This window comes from Carcharodon carcharias, chromosome 5, assembly GCF_017639515.1.
Source record: "Carcharodon carcharias isolate sCarCar2 chromosome 5, sCarCar2.pri, whole genome shotgun sequence".
Taxonomy (NCBI): Eukaryota; Metazoa; Chordata; class Chondrichthyes; order Lamniformes; family Lamnidae; genus Carcharodon; species Carcharodon carcharias.
The window spans coordinates 153555441-153571715 of record NC_054471.1 but is presented as its reverse complement, the minus strand read 5'-3'; the positions used below and the strand labels follow the sequence as shown (position 1 = coordinate 153571715).

Below are 16275 nucleotides of genomic sequence, written 5' to 3'. Positions count from 1 at the left end.
AAACTGTTTTCACACTGGTTGTCCACTCACGGCACCGAACAAGCCCAACACCAGCGGGCACAGAAAATCCCAGACAGGGCTTTGTTTTGTGGAAAACTTTCTGATGCTCTACTAGTACTGAATTTCTCTGCTGCTCTGCAGAATCTGAAGGGGAGATTTTTCAACTGGAAATAGAATTTCAAAATTGGGGAGGAGGTGGCAACAAGTGTTCAGTTCAAAATAAAAATCAAACTCCCATTGTCCAAGGTATGCGGGGTGAAACGGTGCACAGTTCCCTCAGTATTACAATGCTGCTTTATATAAATAATGTTGTCTAATGTTGATAGCTTGAGACCCAAACACATTGTGCTTATGGGCTTTGTCTCCATGCTGCTAGAAAGCAACATATGTTGGTGGGCGGAAATTGAAGTTCAAGCAGCAGGAGGCCATCCCTATACCAATGAAAGACTCACTGGCAAGAAGATGGGAAGGTGAAGTGGTTTCAGGATCATCTTCCAGAACTTGGGAGTGGAGGGAGAGTCCGCAGTAGGGAGGCCTAATCTTTCCTTGTAGGGTTCTGATTAATGCAGGCCTCCACTTAATGATATTTTTAGCATGGGTTGTGATAACTGCAAGGACAAAATATGGGCAAAGTGTTGTGTACAGGGAACAAGAAATCTAGACAGAGGACTTCAGGATTCAACGTTTCTCCTCCCCCTTTTCAAAGACCAACACAATAGGCTCACTTCATATTTCCTTTTTTGTAAAAAAAATCAGTTTTATTGCTGGCTTGGAAACCCTTGAGAAGGGTCGCCACTGCTTATAGACTGCTGTGGTAATGTTAATTACAGAAACGTTCCTTGAGGGTTTTCAATGTAAAACAAGGAGGACACAGCATCAGCATGGTCTGAGAGCCACTCCGCTGCTTCGACAGATGCTCCCTGTCCTGCTGAGCATTTCTGTTTTACTTTCTGCTCAGGTTGTATCAGGGCCAGTTTTAAATCATGCATCCTGCAACTAATAATGGAGTCATTCTAGGGCACTCCTTATAACTGATGTCAATGAATGGCAAACAAAGGAAGGGATTTCCATTTTGACAATAAAAAAGACATTTGAAAGTCAAAGACATGAAACCAATTGGAGCAGATTTTCATCCAGTCAACATGGTGACAATGCCCTTAAAATACAATTGTTAGACCTATGCCCCTATCCCTCCCCAAAGCGCCCCCCCCACCCACCCCTGACCTCCCACCCCTCAGCAACACCAAAGCTCTGGCTACTGCCATTTTTAAAGGGCCTTTCTTCTGTATGGATGAAATGTCCATCCTACTGTGGCAATAGGTCTCTTGATTATGAAACTAGAGTCCTATGAAGTAATAAATATCCCATAGTTCTCAGGAGACATGAGGCAGAGCAATGTCACCAACATTCCACAAATATATCCTGGCACTGAGTCAGCCTTAAGGGGACAGCTCCTGACCACTCCATAAATGGGCCAGGAATAATTCATGGGGTATACTGCATGTCGCTTAGGTGGGTTTAACAGTCTGTTTTATTGAGGCAAAAATTTGAATCAGGCTTTAAGTCCAATAGACGCTCTATTATTAATTCCAGACCTTTGATTCAGTTAGTACACAATATAACAGTGGAGATGAGAAATTTAAATTGTTGATGTTTTTAAACTCTGTTTATCCGTACCTTCAGGTTTAATGTAAAACATGCTATCTGCAGTTCGTTTGTTTCTATCATTCTTGGAAATGAAAAATCAGAATGAGTTATTATATTGCAGTGTAAAAATACATTATTTCACAGTTATGTAAAGCTGGTACTCTGATACTTGAAGAAAATGGGCAATTTCAGTGGTTCCACCTGCATCGTGGGGGTACCTGTCAGAGCAGCTGATCAAGGCACTAGGGGCTCCACTCTGAGAAAGTCAGCACTTCACAGGATTGTGTGAACTGATTCTCAAAAGCTACTGGGAGCAATCTACATACAACTGCTGCATTGGCTATTGTGAAAGATGTATACAAGCTCTATCTTGGTTTAGACCGCAACTACAGAATTCTACAAGGTTCTGACAATGTGAAAATTTCACGTAGAATTTTGTTCTTTAAAGTTTCTTTGAGTGCAGCTCCAACAACACTCAAGAAGCTTGACACTATCTAGGACAAAACAGCTGCTTGATTGGCATCCCAACCACAAACATTCACTCCCTTCACCACCAACGCACAGTAGCAGCAGTGTGCACCATCTACAAGATGCACTGCAGGAATTCACCAAGGCTCCTTAGACAGCACCTTCCAAACCCACAACCATTACCATCAAAAAGGACAGGGGCAGCAGATAGATGGGAACACCACCACCTGGAAGTTCCCCTCCAAGGCACTCACCATCCTGACTTGGAAACATATCGCAATTCCTTCACTGTCGCTGGTTCAAAATCCTGGAACTCCCTTCCAAACAGCATTGTGGGTGCACTACACAACATGGACTGTAGCGGTTCAAGAAGGCAGCTCACCACCACCTTCTCAAGGGCAATTAAGGATGGGAAATAAATGCTAGCCTAACCAGCAATGCCCACATCCCATGAATGAATAAAAAAAACTCAATAAATTTCAATATCCTTTGTGACTAACAATAGCCACTGTTAATTTATAAAAAAAAACTGCGGATGCTGGAAATCCAAAACAAAAACAGGATTACCTGAAAAAAACTCAGCAGGTCTGGCAGCATCGGCGGAGAAGAAAAGAGTTGACATTTCAAGTCCTCATGACCCTTCAACAGAACTGAGTGAATCTAAGGAGAGGGGTGAAATATAAGCTGGTTTAAGGTGGGGGGGTTGGGTGGGGGGAGAGAAGTGGGGGGCTGGTGTGGTTGTAGGGACAAGCAAGCAGTGATAGGAGCAGATAATCAAAAGATGTCACTGACAAAAGAACAAAAGAACACAGAGGCGTTGAAGGTGGTGATATTATCTAAACGAATGTGCTAATTAAGAATGGATGGTAGGGCACTCAAGGTACATCTCTAGTGGGGGTGGGGTGGAAAGAGTAGCAGGGCATAAAAGATTTAAAAATAATGGAAATAGGTGGGAAAAGAAAAATCTATATAAATTATTGGAAAAAACAAAAAGAAGGGGGAAGAAACAGAAAGGGGGTGGGGATGGAGGAGGGAGTTCAAGACCTAAAGTTGTTGAATTCAATATTCAGTCCGGAAGGCTGTAAAGTGCCTAGTTGGATGATGAGGTGCTGTTCCTCCAGTTTGCGTTGGGCTTCACTGGAACAATGCAGCAAGCCAAGGACAGACATGTGGGCAAGAGAGCAGGGTGGAGTGTTAAAATGGCAAGCGACAGGGAGGTTTGGGTCATTCTTGCGGACAGACCGCAGGTCTGTTAATTTCCTTAATGGATTGGAGCTCGCAGAACCATTATTTATATTAAACTGTAATCATTTTTTTCCACAATTATTAAACTGACATTCGCTTTTACCCATACCCACAAAATTATTTTGGGCGTAACAGATGATCCTGATGCTGATCCTGCATTAACAATCTTTCTGCTGGTTAAGGGTTTCTCAAGGATGGGTTGAAAAGGTTCTCTCTAATTTCTTTTGTTTTTTTAATGGAATAGGCTTTTTATTAATGCTTGTTTAATTTAATATTGATGTTAAAGCAAGAGGAAGAAAAGAAAGATGCCTAAAGTGACCTAAAGCTGACAAAATTGGCATGTCAAACAGCTAAGATAAATATGTTGTGTGGAAAAGAGAATGGAGAATAGTTAGATTGGCTGGATAAAAATACGCTTAACATTCCAATAACCCCTAGTGTATTAACACATGGGACTATAATGGCCCCAGCTAAAAAGGGGCCCTCTCCAGGGTTTGTGAGCCGTATAACAATGCCTGTTATAACCTAAGGAACTTGATCTCTCTCCCTCAATCCAACTGGACTGAGAAGCTGCTCATCTACATTAGGAAAACCCACTGGTTGACAGCAGGTCCCAGCCTTCTCTGTTGACATAGGTTAAAGTGGATTGTAGTGAGGAAAGGGAGATGTCCAGGGTAATGCTCCGGGGACCTGAGTTCAAATCCCAATATGGCAGATGGTGGAATTTGAATCCAATAAAAATCTGGAATTAAAAGTCTAATGATGACCATAAACCATTGTTGATTGTCAGAAAAACCCATCTCGTTCATTAATGTCCTTTAGGGAAGAAAACCTGCTGTCCTTACATGGTTTGGCCTACATGTGACTCCAGACCCACAGCAATGTGGTTGACTCTCAACTGTTCTCTGAAATGGCTCAGCAAGTCATTCAGTTATATCAAACCGCTAAAAAGTCTAAAAGGAATGAAACCAGATGGACCACCCAGCATCAACCCAGGCATCGGAAAAGACAACAGCAATCACAGCCATTTAAACCCTGCTAAGTCCTCCTTACTAACATCCAGGAACTTGTGCCAAAATTGGGAGAGCTGTCTCACTGCCTGACATTGCTTGTAAGATATGATTCCATAAGTATGACTATGCCCCAGAGACCACCATCACCTTTTCTGGGTATGTCCTGTCCCCCCAGCAGTGGTGGAGGTACAATGGTGTACAGCCAGGAAAGATTTGCTCTGGGAGTCCTCAACATTGACTCCAGATCACATGAGTTTCTTATAGCATCAAGTCAAACATGGGCAAAGAAACCACCTGCTGATTACCCGGCACCATCCCCACTCAACTGATGAATCAGTGCTCCTCTATGTTGGAAACCACTTGGAGGAAGTACTGAGAGTGGCAAGGGTGAAGAATGTATTCTGGGTGGGGGACTTGAATGTCCATCACCAAGAGTGGCTCGGTAGCACCAGTACAGACCAAGCTGGCTGAGTCCTAAAGGACACAGCTGCGAGACAGCAGATGGTGAGGAAACCAACAAGAGGGAAATACATCTGCCGCAGATGTATCTGTCCATGACAGTATTGGTAGGAGTGACCACCACACAGTCTTTGTGGAGACGAATTCCCATTTTCACATTGAGGATACCCTCAGCCCTACAGCTCAATTCTTTTATCCATGCTTGAACCAAGGCTGTAATGATGTCAAGAGTTGAATAGCTCTGGCAGAACCCAAACTGAATGCCAACAAGCAGGTTGTTGCTTGATGGCACTGTTGATGTTGTGTGGAACTACCACTGTGCTAAATGGGATAGATATCAGACATTGCTGGTTAAGGGTTTCTGAAGGATGGGTTGAAAAGGTTCTCTCTAATTTCTTTTGCTTTTTAATGGAATAGGCTTTTTATTAATGCTTGTTTAATTTAATATTGATGTTAAAGCAAGAGGAAGAAAAGAAAGATGCCTAAGGTGACCTAAAGCTGACAAAATTGGCATGTCAAACAGCTAAGATAAATTTGTAACGTGGAAAAGAGAGTGGAGAATAGCTAGGTTGGCTGGATGAAAATAAGCTTAACATTCCAATAACCCCTAGTGTATTAACACATGGGACTATAATGGCCCCAGCTAAAAAGGGGCCCTCTCCAGGGTTTGTGAGCCGTATAACAATGCCTGTTATAACCTAAGGAACTTGATCTCTCTCCCTCAATCCAACTGGACCATTTGGCCCCTTGAGCTCATGGTTGATCATTGTCAATGCTATTTCCCATGCTATCCCCATATCCCTTGATATATTTAGGCCTGAATTTTTTAGGCAGTGGGCGGATTCGGCTGGAACGGGTGGGGTGGTCATGGTGCTCAGTGCTACCAGTGCAGGCGGGAGGAGGAGGCAAAGTCAGTGCCAGCACTCTTTTGCCAAGTAAGGCCTGCCAAGTGTATTTATCGACTCCAGTGGTTAGCGGGAGTGGGCATGCGGCGGCGGGTATGCACAGACTGCCAGGTCCAGTGGCGACCCAGCAGCCTGTTTAAAGGAAGACCTGGCAGTCTTTTCTAGGCTGCTCACAATGGCAAGTGCAAGGCCATAGCAGAGGGCTTCTGGTGAGCAGGCCAGTCCAGAGGGTAGGCCAGTGGGTCAGGCCTGGTCGGAGGGTAGGGTGGGGGGGCCAGTGTGCCCCTCATTTTTCAGATGACTGCCTTGCTGCCCGCCTCGAGGAGGTGGAAGCACGGTGGGAGGTGCTGGTTCCCCAGGACAGGAGAAGCAGCCCCCCCCCCCCCCCCCACATGACAAAATGTGCCTGGGAGGAGGTGGCAGAGGTGGTGAGCTCCCGTGATGTGGTGCAGCGCACCTGGACCCTTCAGAAACTTGTTGCACTCTGGCAGGGTTAATACCATGTTGGCATTGGGCAATTAACCCAGCAGGTCAGTTTAACCCCCTGCTCCAGCACCCCCAAGTTCAAGTGTCGTGATTGCATTGAATCATTGACGGCATTTGTCCTTTGCTGGGTGGGCCAGCAGTTATTGCCCATGCTGAGGTTAGCCTGAAAGGGTGATGAAGAGATATGTATTGCCCCCGCAGCATGTCTTACACTGAGTCCCACATGACTGGTGTGGGAGCAACCTGGAGGAGCTGCATCTAGGCGCCGTTCTTGAACTCCAGGACATTTCCTAGTTAGGGTGATGAAATGCTGGGAGGGGAGCTTCAAGGTGGCGTGGCAATGAATCATCTGCTGCCCTCTGCGCTCCACGTGCTTGCGCCTCCTTGCGGTGAAAGGATATATCGTGTGGTGCCTAACGTGATAAAGGCAGCTTGTGTCCAAGGAGGGGGTGGGGGTGGGGAGCTATGTGTGAGTGCTCGGCAGCAGCGGGGTGAGGAGGCATTGGAGACCTGAGATGTCCCACTCTGGTTGGGGTGTGCCGTGCGTGAACAGAGTCCATGTGCTATTTGCACTAATCAATGCTCGTCTCTCATTTTCAGGGAAAAAATGCTCATAACACGACAGAGTATGCGAGGACTGGCGGCGGCCAGGTGCAGATCACCATTCTAAGCCACTTTTAACAGGAGGTCCTCGATCTGGAGAGGCACCATGCACTCAAGTCCACTGGTGTCGGTGAGGCTGGGGTGCCATGGCCAGGAAAAGACCTGGAAAAACTCAGCAGGTCTGGCAGCATCAGTGGAGAAGACGTTTCGAGTCCTCATGACCCTTCAACATAACTAAGTAAAATTAGGAAAGGGGTGAAATATAAGCTGGTTTAAGGTCGGGTGGTGGGGGGTGGTGGCGGGGGTTTGTTGGGACAAGCAGCCAGTGATAGGTGGAGATAACCAAAAGCTGTCACAGACAAAAGAACAAAGAGGTGTTGAAGGTGGTGATATTATCTAAAGGATAATGTGCTAATTAAGAGTATAACACAGGACAGACAAGGTGCAGATAGCTCTAATGGGGGTGGGGGAATACTAAAAGGTAGAAGTAAACAATGGTGGAAATACATTTAAAAATAATTGAAATAGGTGGGAAAAGAAAAAATCTATATAAATTATTGGAAAAAACAAAAAAGGAGGGGGAAGAAACGGGAAGGGGGTGGGGATGGAGGAGAGAGTTCAGGACCTAAAATTGTTGAACTCAATATTCAGTCCAGAAGGCTGTAAAGTGCCTAGTTGGAAGATGAGGTGCTGTTCCTCCAGTTTGCGTTGAGCTTCACTGGAACAATGCAGCAAGCCAAGGACAGACATGTGGACAAGAGAGCAGGATGGAATGTTGAAATGGCAAGCGACAGGGAGGTCTGGGTCATGCTTGCGGACAGACTGAAGATGTTCTGAAAAGTGGTCACCCAGTCTGCATTTGGTCTCTCCAATGTAGAGGAAACTGCACTGGGAGCAACGAATGCAGTAGACGAAGTTGAGGGAAGTGCAAGTGAAACGCTGCTTCACTTGAAAGGAGTGTTTGGGCCTTTGGACAGTGAGGAGAGAGGAAGTGAAGGGGCAGGTGTTGCATCTTCTGCGTTTGCATGGGAAGGTGCCGTGGGAGGAGGAGTAGGGGGTGATGGAAGAGTGGACCAGGGTGTCACGGAGGGAATGATCCCTCTGGAATGCCACTAGGGAGGGTGTAGGGAAGATGTGTTTGGTGGTGGCATCATGCTGGAGTTGGTGGAAATGGCGGAGGATGATCCATTGAATGCGGAGGCTGTGGGGTGTTAAGTGAGGACAAGGGGGACCCTATCCTGTTTCTGGGAGGGAGGAGAATGCCTGAGGGCGGATGCGCGGGAAATGGGCCAGACACGGTTGAGGGCCCTGTCAACTACCGTGGGTGGAAAACCTCAGTTAAGGAAGAAGGAGGACATGTCAGAGGAACTGTTTTTGAAAGTAGCATCATCAGAACAGATGCGACGGAGGAACTGAGAGAATGGGATGGAGTCCTTACAGGAAGCGGGGTGTGAGGAGCTGTAGTCAAGGTAGCTATGGGAGTCGGTAGGCTTGCAATGGATATTGGTGGACAGTCTATCACCAGAAATTGAGACAGAGAGGTCAAGGAAGGGAAGGGAAGTGTCAGAGATGGACCATGTGAAAATGATGGAGGGGTGGAGATTGGAAGCAAAATTAATAAATTATTCCAGGTCCCGACGAGAGCATGAAGCAGCACCGAAGTAATCATCAATGTACCGGAGAAAGAGTTGTGGGAGGGGGCCGGAGTAGGACTGGAACAAGGAATGTTCCACATACCCCATAAAGAGACAGGCATAGCTGGGGCCCATGTGGGTACACATAACCACACCTTTTATTTGGAGGAAGTGAGAGGAGTTAAAGGAGAAATTGTTTAGTGTGAGAACAAGTTCAGCCAGACAGAGGAGAGCAGTGGTGGATGGGGATTGTTCGGGCCTCTGTTCGAGGAAGAAGCAGAGAACCCTCAGAACATCCTGGTGGGGAATGGAGGTGTAGAGGGATTGGACGTCCATGGTGAAGTGGAGGCGGTTGGGGCCAGGGAACTGGAAATTGTTGATGTGACGTAAGGTGTCAGAGGAATCACAGATGTAGGTGGGAAGAGACTGGACAAGGGGAGAGAAAAGGGAGTCAAGATAGTGAGAAATGAGTTCCATGGGGCAGGAACAGGCTGACACAATCGGTCTGCCGGGACAGTCCTGTTTGTGGATTTTGGGTAAGAAGTAGAAGCGGGCCATCCGAGGTTGGGCGACTATCAGGTTGGAAGCTATGGAAGGAAGATCTCCAGAGGAGATGAGGTCAGTGACACCCCTGGAAACAATGGCTTGATGTTCAGTGGTGGGGTCATGGTCCAGGGAGAGGTAGGAGGAAGTGTCTGTGAGTTGACGGTCAGCCTCTGCGAGGTAGAGGTAAGTGCGCCAGATAACAACAGCATCACCCTTGTCAGCGGATTTGATGACAATGTTAGGGATGGACCTGAGAGAACGGAGTGCAGTACGTTCAGAGAGAGACAGGTTAGAACGGGTGAGAGGAGCAGAGAAATTGAGACAACTAATGTCACGCCGACAGTTCTCAATGAAAAGATTAAGAGAAGGTAAGAATCCAGAGGGAGGGGTCCAGGTGGAGGGAGAATATTGGAGGTGGGTAAAAGGATCCGTTGAACGGGGAGAGGACTCCTGCACAAAGAAATGAGCACGGAGACGAAGGCGGCAGAAGAAGAGTTCAGCATCATGCCGAGCCCGAAATTCATTGAGATGAGGGCGTAAGGGTATGAAACTAAGTCCTTTGCTGAGCACTGAACATCCAGTGTCAGAGAGGGGAATATCAGGGGGTATAGTGAATATTTGGCCGGGGATGGGATTGGAAGACAGGGTGGGGACAGAGGGACAGGCAGGGGTGGAGAGTCCTGGATGCGTGTTGGTGTCAATGAGTCGTTGAAGCTTGCGTTCCTTAGCACTTGAAAGAAAGAGAAAAAGTTTCTTGTTGAGGCGTCAGATGAGACGAAGAATAAAATGAAACTGGGGGCATGCGCAGCTTTGAAAAAGGGTGTGGAGGTGCTGCTGGAGGGAGAGATCGAGTGTGTTCATATGGCAGTGCATGGCACTGAGTGTGGATCTCAGAATGCGACGGGAACAGCAATCTGAGGAACGTTGTATGTCCCAGAGATATCTGTAATCCTGGGTGGGTTCGAAACATGAGGGATGGAATTTCAGTTGAAATCCACGTGGGGTAAGCCGGAGACAGAGACAGTCCCTGAGAAAGGAGATATGGCTGTGAAAGCGGGTTTTAGTAACCACCTTGTCAAACACCAGGAGAAAAATGGAAAGCAATGAAGGTGAACAAGGCAAAAGAGAGATTTGAAAATCCTAACGGAGGGTAGTGTCTGATTCCAATGTTTGGGGTTTCTTAAAATGGAAGAATCCAGGTTTTTTTTTTCATGCGATGTGGGCATCGCCGGCTGGGCCAGCATTTGTTGCCCATCCCAATTGCCCTTGAGAAGGTGATGGTGAGCATCCTTATTGAACCATTGCAGTCCGTGTGGTGTAGGTACACCACAATGCTGTTAGGAAGGGAGTTCCAGGATTTTGACCCAGCGACAGTGAAGGAACGGCGATATATTTCCAAGTCAGGATGGTGTGTGACTTGAACAGGAACTTCCAGCTGTTGGTGTCCGCATGTATCTGTTGTCCTTGTCCTTTTAGCTGTTAGAGGTCACAGGTTTGGAAGGTGCAGTCAAAGGAGGTTTGGTGAGTTGCTGCAGTGCATCTTGTATATAGTACACACCGCTGCTACTGTGTGTCAGTGGTGGAGGGAGTGAATGTTTTAGGTGATAGATGAGGTGCCAGTCAAGCTGACTGCTTTGTCCTGAATGGTGTTGAACTCCTTGAGTGTTGATGGAACTACACTCATCCAGGCAAGTGGAGAATATTCCATCACATTCCTGACTTGTGCTTTGCAGGTGGTGGACAGGCTTTGGGCAGCCAAGAGGTGAGTTACTCGCCAAAGAATTTGACCTGCTCTTGTAGTCACAGTATTTATATGGCTCGTCCAGTTCAGTTTCTGGTCAATGGTAACCCCCAGGATGTTGATAATGGGGAATTCAGTGATGGTGATGTCATTGAACATCAAGGGGCGATGGTTGGATTCTCTCTTGTTGGAGATGGTCATTGCCTGGAACTTGTGCGGCATGAATGTCACTTGTCACTTATCAGCCCAAGCCTGGATATTGTCCAGATCTTGCTGCATATGGGCACGGACTGCTTCAGTATCTGATGAGTCATAAATGGTGCTAATCTTTGTGCAATCACCAGTGAACATCCCGACTTCTGACCTTATGATGGAGGGAAGGTCATAGATGAAGCAGCTGAAGATAGTTGGACCAAGGACACGACTCTGAGGAACTCCTGCAGTGATGTCCTGGGACTGAGAGTATTGACGTCCAACAACCACAACCATCTGCCTTTGTGCTAGGTATGACTCCAACCAGCAGAGAGTTTTCCCCCGATTCTCATTGACTCCAGTTTTGCTAGGGCTCCTTGATGCCACGCTGGGTCAAATGCTGCCTTGACATTAAGGGCAGTCACTCGCAGCTCAGCTCTGGATTTCAGCTTTTTTGCTCATGTTTGAACCATTGCTGTAATGAGACCAGGAGCTGAGTGGCCCTGGCAGAGCCCAAACTGGGCATCAGTGAGTAGGTTATTGCTAAGCAAGTGCCTCTTGATAGCACTGTCAATGACACCTTCCATTACTTTACTGATGATCAAGAGTAGACTGATGGGGCAGTAATTTGCCAAGTTGTATTTGTTCTGCTTTTTGTGGACAGGACATACCTGGGCAATCTTCTACAAGCTGAACAGATGCCAGTGTTGTACCTGTACTGGAGCAGCTTGCATTAGGTCGCAGCAAGTTCTGGTGCACAAGTCTTCAGTACTATTGCCGGAATGTTGACAGGGCCCATGCCTTTCCAGTATCCAGTGACTTCAGCCATTTCTTAATATCACATGGAGTTAATCGAATTGACTGAAGAAAAGCATCTGTGATGCTGGGGACCTCAGGAGGAGACCAAGATGGATCGTCCACTTGGCACCCCTGGCTGAAGATTGTTGCAAATGCATTTTGCACTGATATGCTGGGGTACCCCATCATTGAGAATGGGAATATTTGTGAAGCCTCCTCCTCCTGTTAGTTAGTTTAATTATCCACCATCATTCGTGGCAGGACTGCAGAGCTTAGTTCTAATCCGTTGGTTGTGGATCACTTAGCTCTGTGTACTGCTTGCTGTTTCTGCTGTTTGGCGTGCAAGTAGTCCTGTTTTGTAGCTTCACCAGGTTGGCACCTGATTTTTAGGAATGTCTGGTGCTGTTCCTGGCATGTTCTCTTACACACTTCATTGAACTAGGGTTAATTGATGGTAATGGTAGATGGGAGATATGCGAGGCCATAAGGTTATAGATTGTGGTTTAGTACAATTCTGCTACTGCTTATCACCTATAGCATCTCATGGATGCCTAGGTTTGAGTTGCTAGGTCTGTTTGAAATTTATCCCATTTAGCATGTTGGATGGCGGGTATCCTGAATGTGAGGACGGGACTTCGTCTCCGCAAGAACGGTGCAGTGGTCACTCCTACTGATATTGTCGCGGCCTGATGCATCTGTGGCAGATAGAGTGCGGGGTCAAGTAAGAATTTCCATCTTGTTGGTTCCCTCACCACCTGCCGCAGACTCAGTCTAATGGCCATGTCCTTTAGGACTTGGCCAGATCAGTCAGTAGTGGTGCTACCGAGCTATTCTTGGTAATGGACATTTAATTCCCCCACGCACAGTAAATTTTGCACCTTCACAACCCTCAGAGGATCTTCCAAGTGGTGCTCAACATGGAGGAGCACTAATTCATCAGCTGAGCTAGCGAGGTGAAGGAAAACAGTAGGTGATAACCAGCAGGAGGTTCTCTTGCCCTTGCTTGACCTGATGCCATGAGCCTTCTAGGGACATCCAGAATCGATGTTGAAGACTCCCTCCCAACTGTATACTGCTGTGCCGCCAGCTCTGGTCTATCCTGTCATCGGGACAGGACATACCCAGGGATGGTGATGGTGGTACAAAAACAAAAAATGCTGGAACAGCTCCAGTTCTAACTCTGTCTTTCGCTCCACAGATGCTGTCAGACCTGCTGAGATTTTCCAGCATTTTTTGTTTTTCCAGCATGTGCAGTATTTTGCCTTTATCATGGTGATGGTAGTGTGGGGGATATTGGCTGTATGATACAATTCTGAGTACTTGACTATGTCAGGCTGTTGACTGCTTACATTGTGGGTTAGCTCTCCCAATTTTTGCACAAGCTCCCAGATGTCCATAAGGACAATTTTGCAGGGTTTGGTTTACCATTGTCATTTCCTGTGCCAAGGACCTGGTGGTCCTTTCAGTTTCACCTGGTGGTTTGATACAACTTCAGTGTCTTTCTAGGCCATCTCAGAGGGAATTTAAGAATCAACCACATTGCTGTGGGTCCGGGGTCACATTTAGGGCAGACCAGACCAGGTAAGGACAGTAGATTTCCTTCTCTAAAGGGCACTCATGAACCAGAATTTTTAACCACAATGGTCAGTATTACCAAGGCTAGCTTTCAATTCCAGATTTATTGAATTTAAAGTTTACTAGCTGCTGTGGTAGGATTTGAGCCTGTGCCACCACAGCATTAGCCTGGATTACTAGTCTAGTGACATTACCTCGATACCACTGCCTCCCCCTCCCACTGTCTAATATCAGATTTCATGACTTTTGATATCAGGAGTTTAAAACGTAAGCTGTTTTGATTGAAGTTAGATAAACTGCAACAATAATTACTGTTAATTTCCAAAATTAGTACAATAAAATGAAATTTGAGGGGCTAATATATCAACATATGACCTTCAGAAAAACTGTCAAATGTTACACTGAGAGACAAATGCACCTTCTGGGGTGATATTGAGTCATAAAGGCTAGAACATTCCAGATTCAATGTCTGTCCTGAGCTGGGTTTGTTGGTCTCAGCCAGAACGGAACCTGATCATATATTTGGCATCAGTATCCCTGGATTAGAGAGGGGGAATATCAGCCACATCTGATTGCTATGCATTGCCCTTCCTGGTAAGTGTAGGTGGGTTACATTGTGCTGGATAATGCCCATTTTTCAGGCATTACATGATCTTCTGAGGCCCTAAAATAGTGGGCAGGAAATGTGTATGCATTTCTAGCCAGAAGTGCATGTCTGCCATATTGGGTAAGACAGACAAAAGACAGTATTTACCCATGACTGAAGTAAGCCAGTTGCATATGCAAGTAAGTTGCCAACCCCCAGATCCCCCCCAACCAGCAACACCCCATCACTTTGGCCTTGACAATCAAACCTCCCAAATCTTCATCCTCAACTTCCTGACATCAATTCTGGGATCCTCAATCCAGTTGTCCCCTCCCACACTGCTGTCCTTGTTTTGTGGTGTCTGAGGCCCAATATTGGGGTTCCTCCAACCTCACCATTATGTGATTGAAATAAGTGCACGCTCCTGAATTAAACTCCCTCACTGTCAAATTAAAACAGCAACAAGCCTGACTGTGATGCATCCCAATATCAAAAAATCTGCAAAATACACCATTTGGGGCCATACATGAAGATAACGGAGAGCTGCAGATTCTAATGGAACCAAAAATCACCAGTTTAAAGGAAGAGGGTATTGTGGGGGTGGTGGGTTATGAAACATATTAGAATAGAAGAGTAAGCAGATTACATACTTGGTTGCTAGAATCATCTTTTTCCTTGGCGTTTGTTCTTTGGGTTCAAGATGTTGTCGGGCTAGTTGCTCCCCCACTGCTTTGGCAGGAAACTCTGTCTCGCACGTATAGCCAAAATCCCGGGCCAAGTGGAGGGCCTCGCCTTACGGGGAGAAGAGAAATTACTTTTAACTTTAAAAGGCAAACGTACTTGGAGAATATTGGCACCGTATTAAATGTAGTTCTTGACTAGAAGATTAATTTCACCTGATGAAACTCCCGAATTAAGCACCATGACATTTACTTTGACAGGTAAATAACTTGCTCTCAACTTGATCATCTTATGATAGTATAAACACCCATAGCTATATTGTCTGTGAAGCTGAATCTATGTAAACTCTTTAATTAATGTACTATGTTGCATATGGATACACATTTCACAGTATGAATATAAACTCCATTGTGAAATGAACAGACTGCAGGATGTTCCTCTGATTAATAGGCAGTCTCTATAGTTAGCTGAAATACCTGGAAAATTCAAAAGATTGACTTGGCTCAGTTGCCACGTTCAAAGTCTCATTTTCTCATTATCACTGGATACGGTTACTCCTATTTCAGTCAAGCCACTAGATGGTGCACTTGGTGGTGTCAGAATACTTTAAGAGGGAAGATAGAGAATGTACAAAAGCCCCATACTCTCTTCAGAAATGCATATCCCTGTTGTCTGTTCATGGAGTTGAATTTACAATGGTCATGAAGAAACAGGCTAGCCTGTTCTGCAGGTCAAAGAAAAGGTGTGACAGCAGTGGTGGAACCTGAAACAATAAACGGCTGATGAAAACACATTAACTCACACCAACAAGAAAGAAAAACATAATGATCAACAATAAGAAGGCAGCAAAGCATGTTACAATGTTTATATAAGCACAAGATTGATTTTACTGAATTTTAGCAAAATGAGTCAATAGCTTGTAAGAAAGAAAAACTTGTACTTATATAGCACCACAACCTCAAGATATCTCAAAGCACTTCACAGCAAATGAAATACTTTTAATTGCAGTCACTGTTGTAATGTAGCAACCACAGCAGCCAGTTTTCATATAGTAAGATCCCACAGACAGCAATGTGATGATAAGCAGCCAATCTCTTTTTGTGATTAAATGGATACAAGGGATAGCTCCCCTGCTCTTCTTCAAAATAGTGTCACAAGATCTTTTAAGTTTACCTGAGAGAAAAGGCAGGGCCTCACTTTAATGTCTCATCAAAAGACAGCACTTCTAATAGTGCAGCAAGCCCTCATCAGCACTGCTCTGGAGTTTCAGTCTAGATTTTGGGTCTCAAGGCTCAGCGTGGGGCTTGAACCCACAACATTCTGACTCAGATCTAAGTTGGTTTGATATCAACTAAGCCAAGGCTGGCACCTTTTGCATTCGTAAACTACAGTGTTTTATAGATGTGCAGTGATCACTGAATCCCAGAAAATATAAAATGAGAAAAATTGCTGAATTGTGGATATATCAGATTTGACAAGGGCTGGAAGGTCTATCTTGCATCATTTCATTTGTGGAGGCTGAAGGGTAAGTGCAATTGGCACAGAGCAAATTTGTCAAAGTCCTCAGTTCGCCTTTTGAACATTTTAATCGTTTCCTCCACTTTTCTTTATTTTCCTTTCTCCTTTCCCCCCCCTTCTAAAGCTGTTGAATCCTTGTTTGAGCACAGTTCTACAGTGTCAAGTGTTGAATCAGCAA

The 16275-nt window shown here is 45.7% G+C and overlaps 1 protein-coding gene across 1 annotated transcript in view; it reads right to left on the bottom strand.

The window, feature by feature from the left end:
* tfap2d (transcription factor AP-2 delta (activating enhancer binding protein 2 delta)) overlaps positions 1 to 16275 on the bottom strand; it is an 87891-nt gene that overhangs the window by 12419 nt on the left and 59197 nt on the right. Inside the window, exon 6 of the mRNA XM_041188552.1 lies at positions 14549 to 14690. Coding sequence (XP_041044486.1) covers positions 14549 to 14690 — 142 coding nt within the window. The remainder of the gene's footprint in view (positions 1 to 14548; positions 14691 to 16275) is intronic.